Source organism: Hemiscyllium ocellatum, chromosome 9 (assembly GCF_020745735.1).
Source record: "Hemiscyllium ocellatum isolate sHemOce1 chromosome 9, sHemOce1.pat.X.cur, whole genome shotgun sequence".
Classification (NCBI taxonomy): domain Eukaryota; kingdom Metazoa; phylum Chordata; class Chondrichthyes; order Orectolobiformes; family Hemiscylliidae; genus Hemiscyllium; species Hemiscyllium ocellatum.
In genome coordinates this window covers 53,755,282-53,781,855 of record NC_083409.1, presented here as the reverse complement: position 1 = coordinate 53,781,855, position 26,574 = coordinate 53,755,282, and the positions used below count along the sequence as shown (strand labels likewise).

The window sequence follows — 26,574 nt, the reverse complement described above, 5'->3', positions numbered from 1 at the left end:
TTCTAAGTTACCCTGCATGAAGTCCCATGATTAGTCCAAAGTCAGAAGTCACCAGGTTATAGTCCAACAGATTTATTTGAAATCACAAGCTTTCGGAGAGTAGCCCTTTATTGTAACAGTGCCTCTTCTATCTCCTGATTTATTTTCTTCCCTACATCCTGACTCCTGCTAGGAACTCTGATATTTTAAAAAAAGCTTTGTCTTCTATCTTCTGTGAATTTGAACATTTCTCAATGCCAATATTTTAAGTTAATATTTGATAAATATCCTAACCAGGCCAGCACCCCTCTCGAACCCCAATTGGATTCTCCCTAATCAGAACACCGCCCTAATTAGGGCGGCACGGTGGCACAGTGGTTAGCACTGCTGCCTCACAGCGCCAGGGACCTGGGTTCAATTCCCGCCTCAGGCGACTGACTGTGTGGAGTTTGCACGTTCTCCCCGTGTCTGCGTGGGTTTCCTCCGGGTGCTCCGGTTTCCTCCCACAGTCCAAAGATGTGCGGGTCAGGTGAATTGGCCATGCTAAATTGCCCGTAGTGTTAGGTAAGGGGTATATGTAGGGGTATGGGTGAATTGCGCTTCGGCGGGTCGGTGTGGACTTGTTGGGCCGAAGGGCCTGTTTCCACACTGTAAGTAATCTAAAAAAAAACATTACCTTTTGTTTGTTTCAAGAGTCATAATGGCCAGTCTTGATAAAATACCTGAAATGGTTTAACTATTGGGATTCAGGATAACCTAATTTCTATAATTCTATTACATTTCCACAATTCTGATTTTGTGTGACTAGAAAACAGGCTTTCCAGTGGATGGTCGATATTATGGCTCTTGTGAAATGAATCACATTGAAAGAAAAATTCACAAATTCCTCTGCAGGGATGATGAAATTAACAAATGTAAAACAAACATTTCTACCATTGGAATCTAATTGTTCTGAGCAGGCAAAGCATCTGCAGTTACGATAAAACATTAGCTAGGTAAAAACTAATGCATAATCTCTATTCAAAAATGGAGCAAGACAGAAAACATTAAGCTACACAGGGATAATGTAACATCTCTCGTAGGGAAAAGGCTAGAATCCATTATTAAAGAGGATGCAGTGGAACATTTATAACATGATAATCTGATCAGGCAGAGTCTACATGGTTTTGTAAAGGAAAATCATGTTTGACTGATGTTTTGCCATTATTGAAGAAAGTAATAAGATTCAGGTTTTGACTTTTATTGTCATGTGTACTTGAGTACAGGAATGCAGTGAAAAATATACAAAGTCACCATTCTCTAGCACCATCTTAATGTACAAAAGAGAGGATTAAAAACAGAAATAGAAATAAAAGAAACAGCCACTGTTTCTTCGGCTAACTGTTTGTTGGGCCAAAGGGCCTGTTTCCACACTGTAAGTAATCTATCTAAAAGGATACATTCAGATCACTCTCTGCCTCCGTTGTGGGTCCTAACTGCCAGAAAAAAACAAAGCCACTAAGTCCAACATACCACTAAGGCAAACCTGTAAATGTGGTGTACGTAGATTTCCAAAAGACATTCAATAAGGCGCCTCATTAAAGGTTATGATGCAAAATAAGAGTTTATTTGCAGAGGGGAGATCATATTAACATGGAAAGAGAATTGAGCATTTATCAGGAAGAAGAGAACAAGGATAAACAGGGCATTTTGGCTTGGCAGATTATGACCAGTGAACTTCCAGAGGGATCACTTCTGCACCCTCAGCTATTTGCAATCTACATCAATGAATTGAATGGAAGAATTTAATGTATCCCAGCTAAATTTGCAAAGGATTCAAGCACAGGTCAGAAAGTAAGTTTTCCAGAAAGCATGTAGGGTCTAAGAGGGATATTAATGTCAAGTGAGTGGGCAAACACTTGGCAGCTATAGGAAAATGTAACCTTGCTAAGAATAGAAAAGTAGAATGTAAATTAAATGGAGAGAGACTGCAGAACTCTGCAGCAAAGGGGGATGTGGGTGTTCTGATATATGAATCACAGGTGCAGCAAATGATTCAGAAGGCAAAGGCAATATTGCTAATTACTGCAAGAGAAGCTTTGCTACAGCTATACAGGATATTTGTGAGACCAAATCTGTAATAATGTGTACAGTTTTGGTTTCCTTACTTAAGAAAGGATATAATTGCATTTGAAGCAGTTCAGAGAAGCAGTACATCATCTAACTCTTGCAATAGAAGGGTTATCATATGAAGAAAGATGGAGCAAGTTGAGCTCTGTATCCACTGAAGTTTGGAAGAATGAGTGGTGATCTTACTGAAACATATAAAATCCTGAACAAACTTGACAAGATGGTAGCTTGGAAAATGTTGCCACTTGTGCATGTGACAAGAACTAGAGGACACAGATTAAGAATAAATGGGTAGGAAAGATAGGAAAACTGAAAGGGAGGATGCTGGGGAAGGAGCAATTTTGAATAATGGTGATACTTATATCCAACTAACTATACACTGTTCAGCAGTGATGTTGATAGTATCCAAAGGAAACAGTGTGTTGGAGACCAAGACCCTTTATAATAAGGAGGGGACACTCAGCTACCATTCCATTGCCCATCACACCAACCACCACTGAACCCAAGTGCAATGCAATGCAATGCATGATCAAGGAAGCAGAATTAGTGTTGGAGAAAACAGGGGAAACCATTACCTTAGTACAAAACATGACTGCATTCATAAGCCAATGACTGTATTGAGATCCTTGAAAGAATATTCACTGTTTCTGTCTTGTTCCCCTCACCATGGCAAAATTGGTAGTGGAGGTGTTTAATCTGGCAGGGAGTTGGGCTAGGACATTAAATTAAGCCTGCCTATAGCTACCAGAATGTTCCTTTTATAAGAAACTGCAGCAAAGATACAGGTTTATCTTCTATTTCTTGTTGTGGCATGGGAATTGCTATTCCTTCAGGGTCACTGGCTTAAAAAGCTGAAATACCCTTCTTTACAGCACTGTAGGAGAGAAAGGGTAGAGAGTTAAATCATATAACAATAGGCCTGTCAGTTTAACATCAGTATTGGGGAAACCCTTAGACACAATAATCTAGAACAAAATTAGTTGCCACTTGGAAAAATATATGTGAATCAGTGAAACATAAAGAATTTGTAGAAGATAAATTGTGTTTGACGAACTTGATTGGGCTCTTTGATAAACTAATGGAAAATATTGATAAAGATAATGTGGTTGATATTGTCAACATACACTTTAAACATATGCCTGATAAAGTACCACATAATAGACTTCTTGGCAAAATGAAAATCTACATAATTAAAAGAGGAGTGGTCGAGCAAACACAAAATTGGCTAAGATACAGAAACAGTTTATGGGAGAGAGTGATGGATTTTTCAGATTGAAGATAGGATCAGGAAACGCCGGATAGCCCCTTAGTACTGCTCTGCCATTTAGCTAGATTATGACTGACTATCTATCTCAATGCCACTTACCCAAGCTATCCTCATATTCCTCCGTCCTCACTGACCTTGCATCAGGAGCACCCACCCTATCACCGAAGTAATCAAGCTCATTTGGTCAGCAAGTGAAAGCTGTCACTTTAAGTGCTATTTCATTACATGATGCAGACAGGGCTATATTCAATCCCTTTCTCTTACTTGACTATCAAATTGTGCCACTTTCATTCTACAATCCCACTCATTCACCTCAACAACATTAAAATTCTAATTCATTGCACATTTTCAAAACTTTTCTAGACTAGAGGCTCAAATTTTGAAAATTGTCAGCCTTACAAGAGTCAGTGAGAGTAGAAAACAGTACAACCATGTAATGCAGGAAATGCAGTTAAGATATGATTAAGTTTACATCCTTCATGAGAAGATTGGTGTAGGGTGGTTCCCTTTATGTAAATTTACAACATTAGTTTGCATTAACTTAGAACTTTCTTGATAGTTAAGAAAACTGGAGATATTTTACTCAACTATCACATCATCAATTGATTTTTTTTTGTCAAATTAATTTGGTTACATTTCAGAAACTTTCTCTCCACCACAGTCTAAAAGTACATTCCTTGGAAATGAATCTTCACACTCCAAACCTTCACAGTAGCTTTTGCCACATTGAAATCCCTGAACCAGCAGTATGTTCAAATTTGATGCTGACCAGCATGGTCATTGACTTTCAATCTGTGAAGTAGAAATTGATTAAATTGTGAAAAGTGATACCCAAAACATTAATGAGACACCCACATAGTGTTTTAAGTATTAAATATGTGCTGGAAATCCAATGTTTGAAAATAACAATAACCATTCATGTAAGATGATTGTGTTTTTCCATTTCAGGTTGATATCCAGCAACCTTCCACTGGTGTGTATGGTGTTAATCTATGGATATTAAATGAGTGCAGAATGAGAATTGGATTCATTGCTAGCAACCCAAATGAAGAATGGTCATGTAGGTCAACATATCACCAAAAGAATTAGGGAAGGATGGAGAACAGATTAGAATGTCTCTTACATTCAGTTGTTGTGTCTATGAGCATGTCTACACAGTGAATTCAGCAGGCTGTGAAATATCTGCATGAAAAAAAAAGTTTAGAAGAAGGGTCTCTGGACCCAAAGCTTAACTCAGCTGTTTCTGCGCAGATGCTACCAGACCAGCTGAGTTTCTCCACCAATTTCTGTTTTTGTTTCTAATATTTGCATGGGTTCTGAGTTCTGTCACAAAGCATAGACCACTACACAATAGACAGGTCCATGAGAAGCACATGCTGCCTGCTCTCTAAGTCTGCTCCATCATTCAATATGATCATGACTGATCATAGGGTTCAACATCACTTCCCCACCCATCCTTGATTTGTGGAGACCAACAACCTGCCTAATTAAGCCCTTAGCCAATTCAATTATAGAGCATCTACAACGTTTAGAACGGAGAACTCCAAAGATTCACAAGCAAACAGCACTTCAGTGAATTCAACATCAGTCACAGTGGCTGTAAGCAAGATCCATGATAGATCCCAGACATTCATTGTTTAATATACCTGCCTCTGAGCTAAATCTCCATTAGTCTGAATTATAGATGCAATATTATTCATATTTTGACAGAATTGGACAACATTCCTTATGTGTCCTTTTCTTCAGTAAACTACACCCAGTAAGCCATGAAATTTAGTAATGTTTGGATGTATCAGAGTGTGGAACAGGGTAAGAGCGTAGATGGAAATAAATATGCACCAGAATCTGATTTCTTGGTTTGAGTGGGATTATGCAGAATTATACATGAGTGTTATTGATTAGTCCTGGGAAATGGTCGTGACCTGATCAGCGAGGCAGAGTGCAGTAACTTGCAGGAAGTTCATGAAAGTCTATAAAGCACAGAAAGAATTCCAAAAAGAACCTCAACATATTCCATTTCAGACTGTATGAAAACTCATGTACACTTTGCCCAGAGGTGTGTGCAAGGGAATGAAAGGTTTCATCAGCCCAAAACAAAGTAAGTTAAGCTGAAAGCTTCTCAACACACGGAGCTCTGCTGATCGCGGCTCAGTGTGGGCAAGGCTTTCACGACGACTCGTTTTCTAAGGAAACGCCGCCTTCCCCTCGCTGTGTAATATCCGCCGGAGTTTTCTCTACTTCGTTCTTTTTTTTCAAAACGCTCGGGAGGATTTACCAGAGGGCAGGGGAAGAAAGTCAGTGGAAGCAGACACTGTGAGAGGTAACACAGACCTTCAGACTGGCTTGTGAGTGGGGGAGTTGGAGATGGTGAGGTTCATAATGTCTGATATAATCAGAAAGTACATAGTTTTGTATCAAAGTTTGCAGGGACGCTTCTCTTGTTCAGGGGGAGAAAAGACATGGGAAATTAAGGCAATCGCTTTCCGAACGTGACGGCTTCCTTTTGTGTGGTTGAAACGTACGTTGGGTTCATTGACCTGCTTGAAGGGGAAGGATAGGTACCGTGCCCGTGCCTTCAGCCAGGCTGCCTCTTCCATACAGGAATTACTGCCTTCCTTCATGTGACCTGCAGCGAGTCTGCTGCTGGGAAATGCCTTCGCCAAGTTTTCCTATTGGGAAATGCAAAGACTTTCAAAGACCTAAATACTGTAGGGGGAAATGGTCATCTGAGAGTGTACCCCAACCAACAACCGAAATACCTTTTGGAGATGATTAGTTTGTTCACCCCAATTGTTAACCGTGCAACGAGGAATCAGGGAGAAATGGGCAGAAGTGAGGGCTGGAACTTTGCATTGAGTGAAAGTTATCCGGAAAGTGACAGGGCTGTTTTAATAAGCACTTCACTTTGTAAACCTAATTCTATTTGCACTATATACTCCCAATTAGCAGTAAGATACCCATGTAGGGTGTGATTGCAAACACTTATTGAAAACACGTATTAAATGTCACTGTTAAGTACATTCTCATTTTACAATGATCCTTTTTAAAGGGGAACTGGATGCTGCTATGTATTCCACGTCATCCTGCTAACAAAAATAAAGGGTCCCCCCCACCCAAGCCAACATTGCTAGCTAGTTACAAAAATTCATCTGCTGCTTTTCCTTACTCCAGTACCTAGTATATTTTGCTTTTTCATCATGCAGTGAGAGTATTGCTAGCCAAGCCAATAACTTGTTACCCACACGTTGATGGTTAAGGGGAGTCAGACACACTTCCTTTTTTGTACAAGCAGCAACGTTATGTTTTCTCCGACAGTCTTTATTGAATGATTATGTTCATGTCCAGTTGTGCACTTGGTGCTGTATGGACATGGCTGAACTTGCCAACTCAACTGGCCTCCCCTCTATATATTGTAAAAGAACTTATTTACATACATTTTCAGGAGGGATCATTGAAATGTTGTAGTGAACTTAAGACCTTGTAAAGTCTTTGCCAGTTAATACTCTGAGGTGGATACACATTTAACAGGGCTGCCCTTTAGGACTCTCATTTTCTTGATTTTGACTGACTGTTCCCACCACCTACCCACTATACCCAAGTTATCAGGCCCTTCCCACTGCACTCTTGCACGTCCTCCCCGGAACCCTCTTCCATCCCCCCATGCACCCCACCACAGATTCACCCTTGTTGGTCTCATCTCTTCATGCAAACTGACCTTCTCCTGTTCTACTTCCTCATATAGCAGAGTTAAACCAGGAAGGATGCCAACATCCTGTGCAAAACCAAACGGTGTACGCCACCCTTTTAAATCCAGAGATGTGCAGGTTAGGTGAATTGGTCATGCTGAATTGCCTTTGCCTTTTGGTCCATTGATAGTGAAGCAATAGCGGAAGGCTGTCATCTGTAATGCTCGGGCTGTCAGGAGGAGGCCAAGATGTACCATCCACTTGGCACTTTTGGATGATAGTTCCAATTGCTTCAGCCTAATCTCATGCACTGGATGTACTGGTGACCCTAATCTGAGAGATTGGAGTTGTTAACTCCAATTAGTCGTTTACTTGTTCACTACCATTAACAAATGGATGTGATTGGGCTGCAGAACTTTGATTTGATCCATCAATTGTGTTATCACTTTGCTGTCTCTACCCCATGCAGTTCCCACAATTCCTTTGCTCTGTCGTCGTCAGCAGTGTTGCTCATGAAACCACCTTGAATTATTTTCAATGGGTCGAAGTCCTGCAAAGTAGCATATAGCCTGGCAGTAGCGAGTGAACAGTTCACACTGGTGCTGTTGTAGCCGGATGTAACACTGAATGGAGCATTTGTCCTTTGCCCATGTGTGACTGAATGGAATTGATAAACGAGTTTATGTTGGGAGTCAAAATCTTGGGACCAGCTGGCCTTTAATGAGGCTGTTTCTAAAATAATTGAAGGATAGAGTGAGTGAAATCTTTTATGGAGCATAAACTTTGACATTGCGTAGTTGGACTGAATTGCTGATTCATTGCTGAAATGATTTAGCGCTACATAGTTTACATTGGTTTTACTGAGATGAGTCAGGAAATAAAATTGCCTGAAAGTTAGGAAGGCAAGGAAAGTCATAGAGACATGGGTACATATTCTGCATGATTTTTTTTAGGAGGAAGGAATGCATTTGTGAAGTAAGGTTCTGTGAATTGAGATCTTGAATCTTCATTAGGATGGGTGGTGTCAGGCATATGGTTAGGTTTGATAAGTGTTTTTTTTCAAGTTCCCAACTTTAGAAAGATAGTCATAACGCCGACTTTTGAGTAGTAGAAGAGCGACACGGTGGCTCAGTGGTTACCTCTGCTGCCTCACAACACGAGGGACTCAGGTTCGATTCCAGCCTCGGGCAACTATCTGTGTGGAGTTTCCATATTCCTTCCTGTGCGGCACAGTGGTTAGCACTGCTGCCTCAAAGTGCCAGAGACCCAGATTCAATTCCCGCCTCAGGCAACTGTCTGTGTAGAGTTTGTGCATTCTCCCCATGTCTGCGTGGGTTTCCTCCGGGTGCTCCGGTTTCCTCACACAGTCCAAATAAAAAATGTGCAGGTTAGGGGAATTGGCCGTGCTAAATTGTCCATGGTGTTAGGTGAAGGGGTAAATGTAGGGGAATGGGTCTGGGTGGGTTGCTCTTCGGAGGGTCAGTGTGGACTTGTTGGGCTGAAGGGCTTGTTTCCACACTGCAAGTAATCTAAAGAAAAATGAAGATTGATATCAGAAGATTGCAAAGATAGTCATAGCGCTGACATAGCGCTGAGTCGAATAAGAGTGATACGGTGGCTCAGTGGTTACCTCTGCTGCCTCACAACACTAGGGACCCAGGTTCAATTCCAGCCTCGAGTGACTATCTGTGTGGAGTTTGCACATTCTCCCTGTTTCTGCTGGGTACTCTGGTTTCCTCCCACAATCCAAAGATGTGCAGGTTTGGTGGATTGGCCATTGCTCATAGCAGGAGAAAGTGAGGACTGCAGATGCTGGAAATCAGAGCTGAAAAATGTGTTGCTCATAGTGTCCAGGGATATGCAAACTAGTTGGATTAGCCACTTAATGGGGTTACAGGGATAAGGAAGGGGCTGGGTTTGTATAGAAATGCTCTTCAGAGGATGAGTGTGGGCTTGACGGGCAATTGGCCTGCTTCCTCATTGTAGGGATTCTGTGATTCTACAGAGTGACTATTTTGGGTACTTTGATTAGCCAACCACCTTTTGATATTAGTTTTGATTTTGTCAAGTTGACAAGTGACAAGTCAGTCAAACCAAAAACAGCCAAAGTTCATAGGTACTCCCAATTAATTTGACAGGTACTGATATCTTAGTAGGTATTGTTATCAGACTTTTAAAGTGTGCTTTTGAAATGAAATGCATGCACAGTCTCTGGCTGTACACTCCTACATCTTTTGGGGGAAAGCTGCAAGAGTTAGGGAAGGCTGATATTATATTATCGTTTACTATTTTGTGGTCACTTTGTTGCTCAGTGTAGTGGATATCTCTCAAAAAGTTTGAACAAATTTTTTATCACTTGATAAATGCATGATGCTATGAAGTTTGGGTAATTGTTTCAGATTGCTGTGATGATGTAGAGTCATATAGCAAGGAAACAGACTTTGGTCCAACCAGGCAAAAGTGAGGATTGCAGATGCTGGAGTTTAGAGTTGAGAGTGTGGTGCCGCAAAAGCACAGCAGGTCAGGCAGCATCCGAGGAGCAGGTGTATCGACGTTTCAGGCAAAAACCCCTCATCAGGTATGAGGCACCCCCTCGGCTCACAGTCTCATTCCTGATGAAGGGCTTTTGCCTGAAACTTTGATTCTCCTGTTCCTTGGATGCTGCCTGACCTGCTGTGCTTTTCCAGCATCACGCTTTCGACTTTGGTCCAACCAGCCCAAGCCGAACATGTTTCCAAACTAAACTAGTCCCACCTACCTGCACTTGACCCATGTTCTTCCAAACCATTCCTTTTCATGAACATTTTCCAATGTTGTTACTGTACCTGCAAACAACCAGTTTCTCTGGCAGCTCATTTCACACATGAAACCACTTTGTGTTTTAAAAAAAAAATTGTCCCTCATATCCATTTTAAATCTTTCTCCTCTCACCTTAAAAATATGCCCCCTAGTTTTGAACTCCCCCACCCGAGGGAAAGATCTAGTGAAACTGATTTGCTTGGAGGGCTGGGCAGAATGCAAGGCTTGTCTGAAAGTTGCAAAATTTAGTTTAATAATTCTAAAGTTTTACAAGTTATTAATCTGAATTTATTTTGACATGCCAAATTACATTTTATTTGTCAATATTGGATACATTGCCTTTAAAGTACTGTCGGTTGTCTTTCATCCTTATTGGGTCCAGCAGATGGAATCTCTATATCCAGTCTGAATAGCACTTGATTTGCTGGGACCTCATGTAAGTGGGCAGTCTGGGGCTCTCACTGGTTGTCCAAACTGGTACATTACCAATGAGAAGAGTGTGTGCAAAAATCTAAAACACCAGTTCAAACCAACCTGCCAAAGTACAATACGAGAGGGAGAAACAGGTATGGTGGAACCGGACTGATGTCCCAGGTGCAGATAGAGAAAAGGAAAATTTGTGGCTCCTGTCTGAAAGTTTTTCCAGAGTGATCAGCTCATGAAATGGACTTTCTCATTAACTGACAAAGTTGAAATGTTTACAATTATTTAAGAAATTGATATATATCCAAATGAATATTGACTAGAGTTAACAGTTTGGATGGTGAAGAATGTGTCAAATGTGTTGAGGAAAATTTTTTTTTCTCAATATGTGCATGCTCCTACTAGTGAAGGAGCAAAACTAGACCTTTGTTAGGGCAATAAGGCACAGCAAGTGACTGAAGTAAAAGTCGGGGAACACTTTGAGTCTAGTGACCCTAATTCTATTAGTATCAAAATGTTTATGGAGAAGGATAACCCTTCCATAAAAGTTAAAGGTTTTAATTGGAGTAAGGCAAATTTTAATGGTATGAGACAAGAACTTTCGAAAGTTGACTGGAGTAGACTGTTTACAAGTAAAAGGGCGTCTAACAGTGGGAAGGGTAAGCACAGTAGGTCAGGCAGCATCCGAGGAACAGGAGAATCAACCTTTCCTGATGAAGGGTTTAAGCCCGAATCGTTGATTCTTCTGCTGTTCAGATGTTGCCTGACCTGCTGTGCTTTTCCAGCACCATACTCTCAACTCTGATCTCCAGCATCAGCAGTCCTCACTTTTTCCAAGTGGGAAGGATAAGGCTGGTAAGATTAAGGAATTTTTAAAATCTTATTTTAGGTATAGACAACTTGGTTGAATTGAATCTCTTAATCAATATAAAGCATGTAGGGACATTCTTAAGAAAGAAATCAGGAAGGCAAAGAGGGGATATGAGATAGCATTGGCAGATATGGTTAAGGATAATCCAAATAGATTCTACAAATACATTAAGAGCGAGAGGGTATCTAGAGAGAGGGTAGGGTCTCTTAAAGGTCAAGAAGGTCATCTTTGTTTTCAATCACAGGAGATGGGCAAGATAGTAAATGAATATTTCATGTCAGTTTTTACTGTGGAGAGAGAAATGAGTCTAGGGAATGCAGAGAAATAAACTCTGTTTTAAGAAACAGTTCACATTACCAAAGTACAAGTTTGGGATATCTTAGAGAATATAAAGGTGGATAAAAATCTGGGGCTTGATCTAAAATATCCTAGAATGGTGTGGGAAGTAGGGGAGGAAATTAAGAGACTCGTTGCAGAAATATTTGCATCACCTATAACCTCAGATGGAGGTGCCTGATGAATGAAGGATGGCTAATGTACCTTTGTTTAAGAAAGGTTGTAAGGAGAAGCCAGGGAACTATAGACCTATGCGTCTGACTTGGATTATGGGTAAATTGCTGGAGGTGATGCTAAAAGAGGATTCATGGCCATTTAGACAGGCAAAAATTGATTAGGGACAGTCAGCATGATCTTGTGTGAGGAAAATTATGTCTCACAAACTTGATTGATGGTTTTGAGGAAGATATTAAAAAGATTGATGATGGCAGAGCAGTAGTCATTGTTTATTTGGATTTTAGTAAAGCCTTTAACAAGTTCCATATGGTAGACAAATTAGTAAAGTTAGGTCACAGGGCAAGCTTGCCAATTGGTTGCATAATTGGTTTAACAGCAGGTGTCAGAGAGTAATGGTGGCAGGTTGCAATGGACGGGGTTGGGGGCAGAGGTGAGGGTTGGACAGAGGTGGGGGCAGATGGGGGGGTCGGGGGATCGTGCATGGTGTGCTGCTGCTTAGTCTCATGAAGAGGGAGCGGACTTAGCAAGTGCTTCCTGTGGCAACCCCATTGAACTGATGGGGGTGGGCAGGAGGCTTCAGCAATGCTGCAGGTTCCTTACACACAAATGTGTCTTCCTGCTCAGAAACAAACCCTGATACAGAGAGAGGGAGCAAGGCAGGCAGAGTGAGGAAAAAGGAAACTTATATTTATATATATATATATATACATATATATATATTCCATCCAGGGAAAAGACAATTATGGATATATATATATATATATATATATATATCTCCGTGGTTGTCTTTTCCCTGGAGAGCAGATTGCAAGGCAAGGGAACACATTTTTAAGGTGAGAAGGGAGAGATTTAAAAAAAAACATGAGCGGCAAATGTTTTTACACGAAGTGTAGGTCGCGTGTGGAATAAACTTCCTGAGGAGGTGGTGGATGCGGATACAGTTACAACAGTTAAAAGACGTTTGGTTAAGTACATGAATAGGAAAGGTTTGGAGGGATATGGACCAGGAGCAGGCAGGATGGGACTAGTTTAGTTTGAGATTATGATCAGTACAGACTGGTTGGACCGAAGGGTCTGTTTCCGTGCTATGTGATTCTGTGTCTGTATGGAGGGAACTTAAGTTCTCCAAGATGGTGAAGCTATTGGGGCTACCTTGCTCATGTCTACCTACTACGCATAGCTCTTAAAATTGATTTTAACAATTGTTTTTTCTATTCTTCAGGAATGGAAATAGACATTTGCTGAAAGCTATCTATGTTTTCATCACACCGAGGAATCTTCAAGATTTTGTTTAATCAGTGCCTGTTGAACCAGTAAACTGTAAGATACACCAAGATCTGTTCAACTGCAATTGAGAATGGCTTCTATAGACCCATATTCTCACATAATAGTAAGTACAAATCTCCGTTGTCAACACAACTTAATAACTTGACCAGGTTTTCCATTAACTAACTGCAATGTATTTTTGAAATGTTGCGCACGTTAATACTGCGGAATATTGATATCTTACAGAATGATGGTGTGACAGTGACTATCAAACCAGGCCCTAGCCTGTCCCTTACTCCTCTGGTAACTTCTTTTTCAAGCCCCTCACTTTGTGCCAGCATTTCTTTCTTTTGAAATCTTGTTTTCTACTACTCCAGATTTCTATGAGTTATCCTTCCTTCTTTTCCTCCCCAAATGCTCAGTGCTAGATTACACCTCACCCTTAATGATTTTGATCTTCATCTTGTGATTCCCTGCCCTTGCTACCTCCTGTGAATGTTTTACTGCCTTGGGACTGGTCACAGCCTGGGCTTCTCCCACTTGATGTATCTCTCACCACTCATACTTCCTTAATCTCTTTGAACCCCTACACCATTAGTATCTACAGTGGATTAAAAGCTTTCTTCAAAATCACTTAAAATACACGTTCAAGCCACAACATGTTTAACCACGAGCCCCTTGAGTCACTGCCATGTTTCTCCACTTACTAATTTGCTCAAGCGTCCTCCTTCCTTTGCTCTTGCCCCAAACACACTCTCACACTCTCTTTTTCTGTCTGTCTGTCTGTCTTTCTTTCTTTCTTTCTTTCTTTCTTTCTTTCTTTCTTTCTTTCTTTCCTCCTGAATTTGCATGGACAGGAATTTATGACCTATCCCAGGATCTTACTGAACCATGGTATGCGCCATGAGACTGCAGTCTCTTTGACTAAAATGATTCAAAATCTGAACATGATAAGACAGCTTTGGTTTCTCTTCCACACAACGGACCATTTCCTTAAATTTGTCATCGTATTCTCATCTCCAAATTGCTTTTCCACCTACCCCGTTAGATTTGAATCATTGCAGTTAAATGGCCATACGGATTCAAAGACTTCAATGACATTCCCTAGATTGCATTATAATGTATTATCCTCAATCTCACCGCATCCTTCAACCATATACTTGTCTGATCTCAGTCTTTCTGTTTAGCTTTTAGTTAATTTTATTATGAATGTATACTCCAAAGGATTGCAGCATAGAACTGGATGGCATGACCCTTCCATTTCTTGTTTCCTCCCAGCTCAAAGTGCTTATACATCTTTAATGGCCAGCATTCTCATTGATTGACACATGAGCTCCACACAATCTAGTCTCAGCAAAATCTTCTTTGTAGTCTCAGCCTTTATTCAAATATGGGCATAACCATTCTGTTTCCTATCATAATGCCTCTTACCCTATCTGTATAAAGAATCTTTTCTTGTACTGCATAACCTTATGTGCATGTTGCCTGGAACATTCTTTACAGTACATCTTTCTGGTCTTTGATGTGTTGACCAACTTGCCATTTTGACCCCAAGCAGAGAGAGAGGGTGCTTCAATGAACTTATTATTGTATACCTTAGAACAGGTGGGACTTGAACTGGGACTGCTTGGTTCAGAGACCGAGCAATTACCCTTGCACCTTGAAAACTCTCCATTGCCCAGATTTTGAGCCATAATTTCTCTTATGAAATGTTGAGAAGACCAAAGACATTATCATTGGCCGTTGTCATAAACTTCAAATCATTCCCCCTTGTCAGCCAGCTTCTAACCTTGGCCCATGTTCCTGTCAATCCTCCTACACCATGCTGATTAAAGCTCCACTTATCCAAACAACTACTGCCTGCATGAGGTCTGACATCAAATCCCACTCACTTATCATCATTCACATTTTTAAATCCCCTCATGGCCTTGATCTGCCCCATCACTATAACCTTCATCAGCTCTACAATGCCCACAGTTATATGCTGCTTCCAAATTTGGCCTATTGTGAATGATGTGCTCCCTTTGCTTCACCACTCACTGCCATGGCCTTTTGCTGTTAAGGCTGTAAACCCCTGAAAAGTTTCCCTTAACCTCAGCCCCACTGCCACCTTCTACTTTGAGAACTCTTTCAGGATGAAGTCTGAGGAATTGGTCACCTTTCTTTCTATTTCTTCTTTTTGGGATTCCTTTTATACATCTGTGAAGCTCCTTGGAGTGTTGTGTTTTGTTTGAGGCTCTATCTGTAAGTTATTTCACGTTTGTCACAGGCATTTTGATTCTTTCCTGTGGGCTCTCGTCTCTCTCTCTCTCTCTCTCTCTCACTTGTTCATGTTTTGTTTCGTGAGCACCAAGTGATAAAGAACTGGGAGGTGCCTGTGACCACTGCCTCAATATAGACCAAAAATTAAATGTATTCAGCCATTGAATGTGAAAATGAGATGCACTCAATCTTGTCCACTTGTGATCAAATTGAAGTTCCTTGGTTGCGTGCCCTTCCATAAACTTGCCACTCATTCTCTATGAATCCCACCAACCTGAGAGATGTGATAAAATAAATAGACATAAGTAAGCATTTGCTATAAAATGAGTTATTTACAATGGGGTAAAAAGTACCATAGAAAGAGGTCCTGGAGCACTCCTGTTTGTCCTGATACTGAGACAGTTGGCTATAGGATTATAACTGGTGCAAGTTTGCACTTTTAGATTGCAATTTTGCAGCAGAGGGGCAGTTTTGAAACTGAGGACCATTATAAATCCAAATATTCTGAAAAGTTACTTCCTCAAAGTATTCATGTCTTGCAAAAATGCTTTCCTTTATCGAGTTAACCAAGCAAGCAAGATATTAACAATAAATAAGATGGAGTCATAGAAAGCAGAGAATGGTATTTATGTCAATGCACTGAGACTGGACGATTTCTGAGGCATTCTCAGTCATTAAGGGTGGAGGAATTGGATGCTGCGGTTTCATAAAATAGACGCAATGGATATAGGCAACTCATTTGTCTTTTTTTTGTTAACTAGGGGAACCAATTATTAGCAAATTTGAGGATTATATGGGCAATGATAACCTAACAGGTATCATGGATTTAAATAAAGAACATGTAATCTAATTATCATAGTCAGAGAGATGTACAGCATGGAAATAGACCCTTCTGTCCAACCTGTCCATGCTGACCAGATATCCCAAACCAATCTAGTCCCACCTGCCAGCACCCAACCCATATCCCTCCAAACACTTCCTATTTATATATACCCATCCAGATGTCTTTTAAATGTTGCAATTGTACTAGCCTCCACCACCACCTCTGGCAGCTTATTCCATACACGTGCCACCCTCTGCGTGAAAAAGTTGCTCCTTAGGTCTCTTTTATATCCTTCTCCTCTCACCCCAAACCTATGTCCTCTAGTTGACTCCTCGACTCCAGGGAAAATACTTTGTCTACTTATCCTATCCATGCCCTTCATAATTTTGTAAACCTCATTAAGGTAGCCCCAGCCTATTCGGCCTTTCCCTATAGCTCAAATCCTCCAACCCTGGCAACATTCTTGTAAATCTTTTCTGAACCCTTTTAAGTTTCACAACATCTTTCTGATAGGAAGGAGACCAGAATTGCACACAATTTTCCAAACGTGGCCTAATCATTGTCCTGTACAGCCGCAACATGACCTCCCAACTCCTGTACTCAATACTCTGACCAATAAAGGAAAGCATACCAAACGCCTTCTTCACTATCCTATCTACCTGCGACTCCACTTTCAAGGAGCTATGAACCTGCACTTCAAGGTCTCTTTGTTCAGCAACACTCCCTGGGACCTTACCATTAAGTGTATAAGTCCTGCTAAGATTTGCTTTCCCAAAATGCAGCACCTCGCATTTATCTGAATTAAACTCCATTGGCATTTCTCAGCCCATTGGCCCATATGATCAAGATCCTGTTGTAATCTGAGGTAACCGTCTTCGCTGTCCACTACTCCTCCAATTTTGGTGTCATCTGCAAATTTACTAACTATACTTGTTATGCTCACATCCAAATCATTTATATAAATGATGAAAAGTAGTGGACCCAGTGAGGAAGTGGCCATTGTATTGGACAGTGAGAGATCTATAGCATATGTCTGTTAATTTCAGAAAGGCATCTGATAAAATGTCATAAGGAAAGCTACTGGTTAATCTTGGGGATTACTGGCAAGATATTGGCTGAAGGATAAAAAATAATGAATGCCTGCTCAAAGAGGTGTAGCACGGTGGAAAATTAAAGTACCAATTTTGCCCTGATTTTGCCCTGACCTGCAATGCTGGGTTTGGGAGCAGTATTGTGAGCAAAGTAGGAGATTGTTGAATCTGAGCAGTTTTCCAAACTAACCACTGCATTTGAGTGATTGTGCTGGAGACAGGGTCTGACTGGCAGCAGCCAACCACCTGCAGGAGGAGGAGATGGTGTTGGTGGAGTGGTATTATCACTGGACTGGTAATCTTGAAGCCCATTCTAATGCTCTAGGGATAGGTTCAGATGGAGAGTATCCCATGGCAGTCAGGCCCACAACTGAGGGCAAAGCCCAACCATTGCCTCAAGGCAACCTCTTGGCAGGTCAAGAAAGATTCCTTTAAATTGCCATCTCTTCTCCCAACCAAGAGCTGTGGGTGCCAGAGGGTCACAGCTGCTGCCGCCGATTCTCCTCCCCTTAAAATAGTGGCCTGGCAATGTGGGCGACACTTATTTTTCAATGTTGTAATTTCTAAGAAGATGCCTTGCCTTGAGGTGCTCTGATAGTCTCCTGCTTACATTGGCATTGCCTACCTCTGCATGTAGGGCTCCTGCCCAGACATTACTGCAAACCATTTGAGCTTGCTGGTTCCCTGGCCTATCTGCTGTCCTTAATTGGTGAGGTTACCAGGTCACCTTTTTAATTGGCTGAATTCGTAATCGAACAGGAAACGAACTAGATGTAACAGAATCAGTGACTTCAGCAAAATTCAAGGGGGGAGAACTCCCCAAAGATAGACCATAACTATTTCTATTTTATTTAAGTACCTTGGATTCAGAAACATGTTGCCATTTGCAAATTACATGAAAGTAGAATGGGTTCTTGTTTTGAAGTAGACAACTTTGACATTACAGGAGGAGTTTTTGAAGAAACATCCGAGAGTCAGAAGGGTAACAATAACAGCCCTGTATGGGTCATGAACACCAACACAAATCAGTTGAGCTAAGTAAATTTCTGTGCTGCAAATTCTGTGAAGAAATTTACTGCTAAAAAACATGAAGTAGTGCACACATTGCAAAACAAAAAGAGCTGCATATTCCTTGAATGCGGAAGCTAAGTGAAGGAGATTTTAGAATCCTTGAATTTAATGCTCAACATGAATCCTTCAAAGAAGCAATCAATAAAACCAATGGAATGTAAATTAAAAGCAATTCTCATCAAACTGGAACATGCTATGCTGAAACTGTTTTAAGTTACTACATCCAATTCTAATCACAAAGACACAAGAATGATATTCCTGCAGGCTGAAGGTTGGTCATAAGGCCAATCCTTTTCCATCTACAGGGTAAAACTGTAAACTGAGCTGAGAGTTCTGCCACACTTCAAAGTGAATAGGCCAGCTTGCTGTCTTCCCGTGGCTTGACTACTAAATCTCATTTTCAGCTGATTACTTAATATTTTTGGAGGCAAAGGAAGCTTTGTGAAAATGTGTATTTCCTTTTGTGAGGATTAGAATGAGGGGACCCAGTTTTAAAAATAAGATATCGCTCTTATAAAATGGAGATGGAATTTTTTTTTGTTATCTGTTGGTCGTTAGTCTGTGAAATTCTTTGCTTCAGAAAGGAATGGAGGGTGGATCATTGAATTTATTCGAGGCTTACTGAGTTAGATAGAACAAGGGAGCTGCGGTCTATGGGGAAAAGACAGGAGAGTGAGTTGAGACCACAATCAGATCAGCTTGGATCTTATTGAATGATGGAGAAAGCCCCAAAGGTTAAAATGACCTAATCCTCTACATCGAGGGCAGCACAGTGGCTCAGTGGTTAGCACTGTTGCCTCGCAGCACCAGGGACCCGAGTTCGATTCCAGCCTTGGGCGACTGTCTGCTTTGAGTTTGCACTGTGTTTGTGCAAACACAGTGTCTGAGTTTGTGTCTGTGTGGGTTTGCTCCGGTTTCCTCCCACAGTCCAAAGATGTGCGAGTTAGGTGAATTGGTCATGCTAAATTGCCCATAGTGATAGGTGAATGGGTCTGGGTGGGTTATTCTTCGGAGTGTCAGTCTGGACTTGTTGGGCTGAAGGGCCTGTTTTCGCACTGTAAGTAATGTAATCTAATCTCTATGCATCATCATGTCTGCAGACATGTAGCTTGGTCTTTGCTTTCAGTTCTCAGTGGCTCAGTATTGTTCACCAAACAGATTTTTACATTTTAATTTTCTCCATTCTCTGTCAATATAACCTTTTCCTTTTGTCAATTCTGCTGTACTGTCAAAGTCAGTTTTCCTCTAGGAGTTTTATTTACGCTAAAGCATAATTTTGTTTCACTTTCCATGTCATGATTTCTTTTCTCTAATTTGATGATTTTCATAATTCTGCCTCGGGCATTCCAATGCTTTTTATGTCTGAGAGGCCATGCAAGTGCCAGTGCTGAACAGCTACTTCCAGGGGAAAGGAATCTAAAAAAGATTTGCATTTATATTGGAGGCGGGAGGGAGCAGGGGTCTTGTGAATTTTAAACATTCTAACATGCTTTACAATCAATGCTTCTATTTTCTGGTCCAGGTGACTATAAACGTACAATAACTAAGGCTTTAGTGTGGCCAATATTTCTTCTCCAACCAGTCCTGACTATGTTGATCACGCATCTCATTGCTGCTTATGCAAGTTTATATTGTGGAAACAGGTCAGATCTGTATAATTAAGAAAACTGTCAAACTAATTAATTGTGATTGAAAATTTAATGGGTGAACTAAAAGGGCACCAAGTAAATAAAAGGATTTATTTTATCTATGGAATTAAATTGTCTGATGTCATGTTAAATAATGATTAAAAATATAGTTTGAAGAGACATTCATGACAGGCCAAGTGATGCAGCCAACATAAGTATAATGGGGCTTTTCTGTTCACTACAACTTTGCTTTCCAGGAACTCACTTATGAAAAATTCATATATGTTTGATGTATTTATTGATACTTTTCATTTTAATAGGTAGGATGCTGCACCTTTTTTATTCTTTAAAATCCCCCTGTCCTTGCCCCTTGAAGTTAGTTATTTCTGATGAGATATAGTTTAATGGAGGATACAGCATGCTGTGTCTGATCTAGTTTATGTTACACACTGTGCACTTGCCAAGCATTGTTGGCTGGTGATCAATGGTGAGAAGATTGGCTGATGTTCTTTTTCCTATTTCTACCCCAGGAGGGTGTGGAGTTTGACAGGAGACCCCAGTTCTGCGGTTTCTGTGGTCAAAGTTCATTTGTAATGCTTGACCATTTTTCTTTCCTGATGCTTGTCCCACTTGATTGTTGCTTAAAGACATTTCTTATCGGTTGTTACCCAAGTATGATTGAGGACTGCTTAACTTCTGAGCAGAGAACTGTTTCATAATATGGTCTTCTCCCATTTCTGATTGGCTCACTCAGGTGATGGCTATAAAATACAAGGGAACCTAGATTATCTGAACGAGATGGGTGGCCACTATTTATTTTAGATAATCGATTATTCAGTTAATCAATTAAATGCCTTTCTTCTGGGGCTCAGAGATTTTAAAGTCTGCTCCTCGTTCAGGAGACTGTAGCAGCACACAGCATGCCAGGCCCTGCTTTTTGTCTGGCTTGTATGGTAAAAAAACAACGACTGCAGATGCTGGAAACCAGGTTCTGGATTAGTGGTGCTGGAAGAGCACAGCAGTTCAGGCAGCATCTGAGGAGCAGTAAAATCGACGTTTTGGGCACAAGCCCTTCATCAGGAATACAGGCAGAGAGCCTGAAACATGGAGAGATAAGCTAGAGGAGGGTGGGGGTGGGGAGAAAGTAGTATGGAGTACAATAGGTGAGTGGGGGGAGGGGATGAAGGTGATAGGTCAGGGAGGAGGGTGGAGTGGATCGGTGGAAAAGAAGATAGGCAGGTAGGACAAGTCATGGGGACAGTGCTGAGCTAGAAGTTTGGAACTGGGGTGAGGTGGGGCAAGGGGAAGTGAGGAAACTGTTGAAGTCCACATTAATGTCCTGAGGTTGAAGTGTACAGAGGCGGAAGATGAGGAGTTCTTCCTCCAGGCGTCTGGTGGTGAGGGAGCGGCGGTGAAGGAGGTCCAGGACCTCCATGTCCTCGGCAGAGTGGAAGGGGGAGTTGAAAAGTTGGACCACAAGGTGGTGTGGTTGATTGGGTGGGTGTCCCGGAGATGTTCCCTAAAGCACTCTACTAGGAGGCATCCAGTCTCCCCAAAGTACAGGAGACCACATTGGGAGCAATGGACACAATCAATGATATTAGTGGATGTGCAGGTAAAACTTTGATAAACGTGGAAGGCTCCTTTAGGGCCTTGGATGGAGGTGATGGAGGAGGTGAGGGTGCAGGTTTTGCAGTTCCTGCGGTGGCAGGGGAAGGTGCCAGGATGGGAGGGTTGGTTGTAGGGGGGCGTGGACCTGACCAGGTAGTCACGGAGGGAAGTCTTTGCAGAAGGCGGAAAGGGGTGGGGAGGGAAATATATATCTCTGGTGGTGGGGTCTTTTTGGAGGTGGCGGAAATGTCAGCGGATGATTTGGTTTATGCGAAGGTTGGTAGGGTGGGAGGTGAGCACCAGGGGTGTTCTGTCCTTGTTACGGTTGGAGGGGTGGGGTCTGAGGGTGGAGGTGTGGGATGTGGACGTGATGCGTTGGAGGGCATCTTTAACCACATGGGAAGGGAAATTGTGGTCTCTAAAGAAGGAGGCCATCTGGTGTGTTCTGTGGTGGAACTGGTCCTCCTGGGAGCAGATATGGCGGAGGCGGAGGAATTGGGAATACGGGATGGCATTTTTGCAAGAGGTAGGATTGGAAGAGGTGTAATCCAGGTAGCTGTGGGAGTCGGTGGGTTTGTAAAAAATGTCAGTGTCAAGTCGGTCATCATTAATGGAGATGGAGAGGTGCAGGAAGGGAAGGGAGGTGTCAGAGGTGGTCCATGTAAATTTAAGGTCGGGTGGAATGTGTTGGTGAAGTTGATGAATTGCTCAACCTCCTCACGGGAGCATGAGGTGGCGCCAATGCAGTCATCAATGTAATGGAGGAAGAGGTGGGGAGTGGTGCTGGTGCAATTACAGAAGATCGACTGTTCTGCATAGCCAACAAAGGGGCAGGCATAGCTGGGGCCCATACGTGTGTCCGTGGCTACCCCTTTGGTCTGGAGGAAGTGAGAGGATTCAAAGGAGAAATTGTTAAGGGTGAGGACCAGTTCGGCCAAACAAATGAGAGTGTCGGTGGAAGGATGCTGTTGGGGACGTCAGGAGAGGAAAAAAACGGAGGGCTTGGAGGCCCTGGTCATGGTGGATGGAGGTGTAGAGGGATTGGATATCCATGGTGAAGATGAGGCGTTGGGGGCTGGGGAAACGGAAGTCTTGGAGGAGGTGGAGGGCATGGGTGGTGTCTCGAATGTATGTGGGGAGTTCCTGTACTCGGCGGAGATAGGACAGTGTCGAGGTAGTTAGAGCTGAGTTCAGTGGGGCAGGAGCATGCGGAGACAATGGGTCGGCCAGGGTGGTCAGGCTTGTGGATCTTGGGAAGGAGGTAGAACCGGGCAGTGCGGGGTTCCCAGACTGAGGTTGGAAGCTGTGGGTGGGAGATCTCCTGAGGTGATGAGATTCTGTATGGTGTGGGAGATGATGGGGGGCTGGGGTCATGGTCGAGGGGGCAGTAGGAAGAAGTGTCCTCGAGTTGGCGTTTGGCTTCAGCGGTGTAGAGGTCAGTGCGCCAGACTACCACTGCACCCCCTTTATCTGCTGGCTTGATGGTGAGGTTGGGATTGGAGAGCTGCCCATTGTGAGGGTGAGAGGTTGGAATGGGGGAAGGGGGTAGACAGGTTGAGGCGGTTAAAGTCCCAGCAGCAGTTGAAAATGAAGAGGTTAAGAGCAGGTAATAGGCCAGCGTGGGGTGTCCAGGTGGATGCAGTGTGTTGGAGGTGGGCAGAGGGGTCCTTGGAAGGTGGGCGGGAGTCCTGATTGTAAAAGTAAGCTTGGAGGCGGAGGCAGCAGAAGAAGTGTTTGACGTCAGGCGTGAATTAAATTCATTGATGCGTGGATGGAGGGGGATGAAGGTGAGTCCTTTGCTGAGGACTGATTGTTCATCCTCAGTGATGGGAAGGTCTGCAGGGATGGTGAAAACCCAGCAGGGCTGAGAGCTGGGATCTGGTGTGGGTGTGGAGCTGGGAGTGGGGGTGGAGCCAGTAACTGGAGTGCGGGGAATGGGGGTGGAGTCATGAGATGGGGTAGTGTTCCCCTCAGGGTTCTGGGGGCCAGGAATGGTGACAGTGGAATATGTGTGGGGCGTGTCAGCAGAATACAGGTGAGTGGCATTGGTGGGGGTGGAAGTGGTGGCAGACAAGGCAGTAGGGATGGCAGAAGTCACTGACCGTGTGACATCAGTGATGATGTGAGGGCGGAAGTGATGTCACGTGTGATGCATGAGGAATTGTGAGGGGCAGAAGTGGCTGTGGTAGTGGCCATGATGGGGGTGGAAGTGACATCATCAATCGGCGTGGGGGTAGCAGCTGCACCAGCCGCATGGCTAATGGCGTCCGAGCAGTTCCAGAGGCCGGGGGGATCTCCTGGAATGTTTGAGGAGTGCTGGTTATGGAGGTGGGTAGATAAAAGTTTGTTGTAGTTACAGTTTTTGATGTTTGAGGTGGAGTCGAAATACTGTTTGTTGAGAGGATGAATTCTCCTGAGGATGTAGTACAGAGTGGGTCCTTTGCAATTCTGAGAGAGTGTGGCCCTCAGCTGAGGCAGGGCTGACTAGAGAGAGGTTAGGTGCTGGCGCACTGCTGCAAGCGTGGTTATATGGTACCCTTTGCAAGTGTCCAGGCATCAAAAGCTCCCTTTGAAGTATCAGGATACTTGTACTGGGGTCAGTTTGCTTGTTCTCAACATGTACAGCTGGTTGTTGTATGTGTGCCTTTCCTTTAAGATATTTCACCTTAAGGACTCCATGTGTTGTGTGTATACAATGTTGTGACTCTGGCAGTTAATCAGCTTTGTATCTGCAAACTACAGATCTACAAATCGGTTTGCCTGCTGTAATGAGCTGAAAATGCATTGCTGGAAAAGCGCAGCAGGTCAGGCAGCATCCAAGGAACAGGAAATTCGACGTTTCGGGCATAAGTCCTTCATTGCTTTTCCAGCAACACATTTTCAGCTCTGATCTCCAGCATCTGCAGCCTTCACTTTCTCCTTGTCTGCTGTAATGTCTGCTTTGTGACTTATAAAGTAAAACACTGTTTCAAATAAAGTTACCCACTGAATTAATCGACTCCTGATGCATGATTCATTGGTCAATCATTATCATTAACATAATTATCCTTCACACATAGCCTCTGCTGACCTCAATCTGGTTAGATATGCTAGCCAGAGCAAAACGTAATTAAACGATGACTTTAGAGTTACTGTGGCTTGCTTGTCACATCAGCCATTTTGGAGCTTATCTATACAGACTACAGAGTTTGGAGTATGAGCTTTTGAGCCAGATGACCATTGCTGATAACATGGGAGAAACAGTACAAATGATCATATTGCAGCCTGTGAAACTGAAGGGAAAACCCAATGCAGTTTCTGAATGCAATTTGATTATCTCTGCGTGGGTGTGTGCACGTAAAGGTGGGTTACAGGAGGATGAGATAAGCAGGTGTATTCTCTGTCATTGGACAGTCACCCGAGTGTTAGAGTTTATTAAGGTGTGTTTCTGATTGCAGTGGTCACAAGTTGCAATCTGCATGCCTGTTCCCTTTAATCAGGCAATTCTCAAGCTTTGTGCTACCTGCTCATTTAAACAATTGCAACATTGGTGCCAGCAGACCCACAATGATGGTTGGCTGTGTGTTCAGTTGGGGCTGAGCAGTGAGGGCCGACAGTAAATGGTTCACCTGGCTTGCTGCTCTGAAAGGAAGCTGCACTGATCGGTTAGGAGGCATTTGGACCCAATTAGAGAGAGTCAAATTGTCCTTTGAGATAGGTACAGATCTTCTGATAATCAGGCTTTAAACTCCTTTTTTAATGTGAAATGGGGTGAAACCTTTTCCTGTCCATGGTTACTCTGCCCATTTTACAAATCCCATCTCTGAATGGCACTCACGCTCATAATTTCCTTCATAGATCAGCTTGGAGAAAAGAACTAAAATTAACCTTTCAGAGGCTTAGTTATGGGTAGATTTTCAAATGAGTGATTACCTATAGCAATGACCACAATACAAGATTGGATTTAAAAACATATATTAAAAACATTCACATTTTTTACAGAAATGTGCTCACGTCATGTAAGATTAAAGGATTTCGGAGCAAAGACATGCTGCCATCTGATGGATGTTTCTCACAGGCAGAATTGAGTGGCATCTAGACACTTCATATACAGATGTAATATCACCAGTCACCCCCAACAATTATTTCATTGGCTGCCACTCCAATCAGTTCTTTCCATTCAGTAGTCAGAGTTTGATTCCTATCTTAAAGTGAGTGCTGAATCACATCATGGTGATGTCAGGTCAGTCCAGTTGCTTTGGTCACTCAATGGTCTGTGGTCATTTTCCACAGATTCCCCCCATGCATATTCGGTGTTATCAATCTGGCCAAATGCTGTTTTGGCCAGGAACACTGCAACCTAGTCTTTCTGGGTCCACTTGCTTTCTAAAATAGTGAGGAGATATGAGAAGGTCGGAGCAGGAGCTGATACAAATATGGAAATAGAGAGCCATGAAGACCATTCATTCAAAAGGAAACTGGTAGAGAAAGTCTTTGATGGGTTTGAGATGACAATTCCTGAAATTCTGAATCTGAAACATGAACCTTGATTTCTCTCCTTGGATGCTGCCAGACCTGTTGAGTTTCTCCAGTAATTTGTTTTTGCTTTAGTTTCTGATTTCCAGCATCCATAGTTCTTATGATTTTTTTTGAGTTGACATTTCTTGCTCTGGCACTGGTTAATGTAGTATTATGGTTTGTTACGTTCCTATGTTATCTGAAATTAACTGACTTCAGTAGAAGATAACACTTGGTCCTGTTTTCCACTCCATGTTACTATCATTTTAACACCATGTTCATGGAGCTAAGAGATGCACTTCACCTGATGGATATTGTAAAATCTGACCATGTTACAAAGTTCCTGTTTTTGTTAATGCCTCACTGAATTGAACCACTTGCCACACATCCTGTTCCCAGAGTGAAATCCATTTTGTTAGAAATGTAGAATAATCTTGGAAATGGAAGTCAGGTATATGAATGATTGGCAATTTTTTCACATGGACAGCCTTGCCATTTCCTGACGCACTTCGTTTGCCGCATTCTCTTCCTTCGAAGTTTCTGAATTGTTCAACCAAATATCTAGAAAATCATTCTTAAAGCAGTGATTTAAAAAAAACTTAGACTCTGCATCACCTCCTATTCAGTCCATTTTTCTCACGACTCCTGCTAGTTGGGATCTGGCTGCACTGTTGCTGG

General features: G+C 42.4%; 1 protein-coding gene and 1 pseudogene across 2 annotated transcripts in view; one reads left to right on the top strand and one right to left on the bottom strand.

Annotated features, from left to right (window-relative positions):
• Nucleotides 1-5,570: 5,570 nt before the first annotated feature.
• Nucleotides 5,571-26,574, top strand: part of LOC132819041 (cytosolic phospholipase A2-like) — a 137,554-nt gene continuing 116,550 nt past the window's right edge. Inside the window, exons 1-2 of one of the 2 annotated variants that reach the window (XM_060830318.1) lie at nt 5,571-5,675; nt 12,870-13,037. In XM_060830318.1, coding sequence (XP_060686301.1) covers nt 13,005-13,037 — 33 coding nt within the window. In that variant the 5' untranslated portion in view covers nt 5,571-5,675; nt 12,870-13,004. The other variant, XM_060830319.1, reaches the window with a different exon arrangement.
• Nucleotides 14,117-14,607, bottom strand: LOC132818884 (large ribosomal subunit protein eL42-like; annotated as a pseudogene).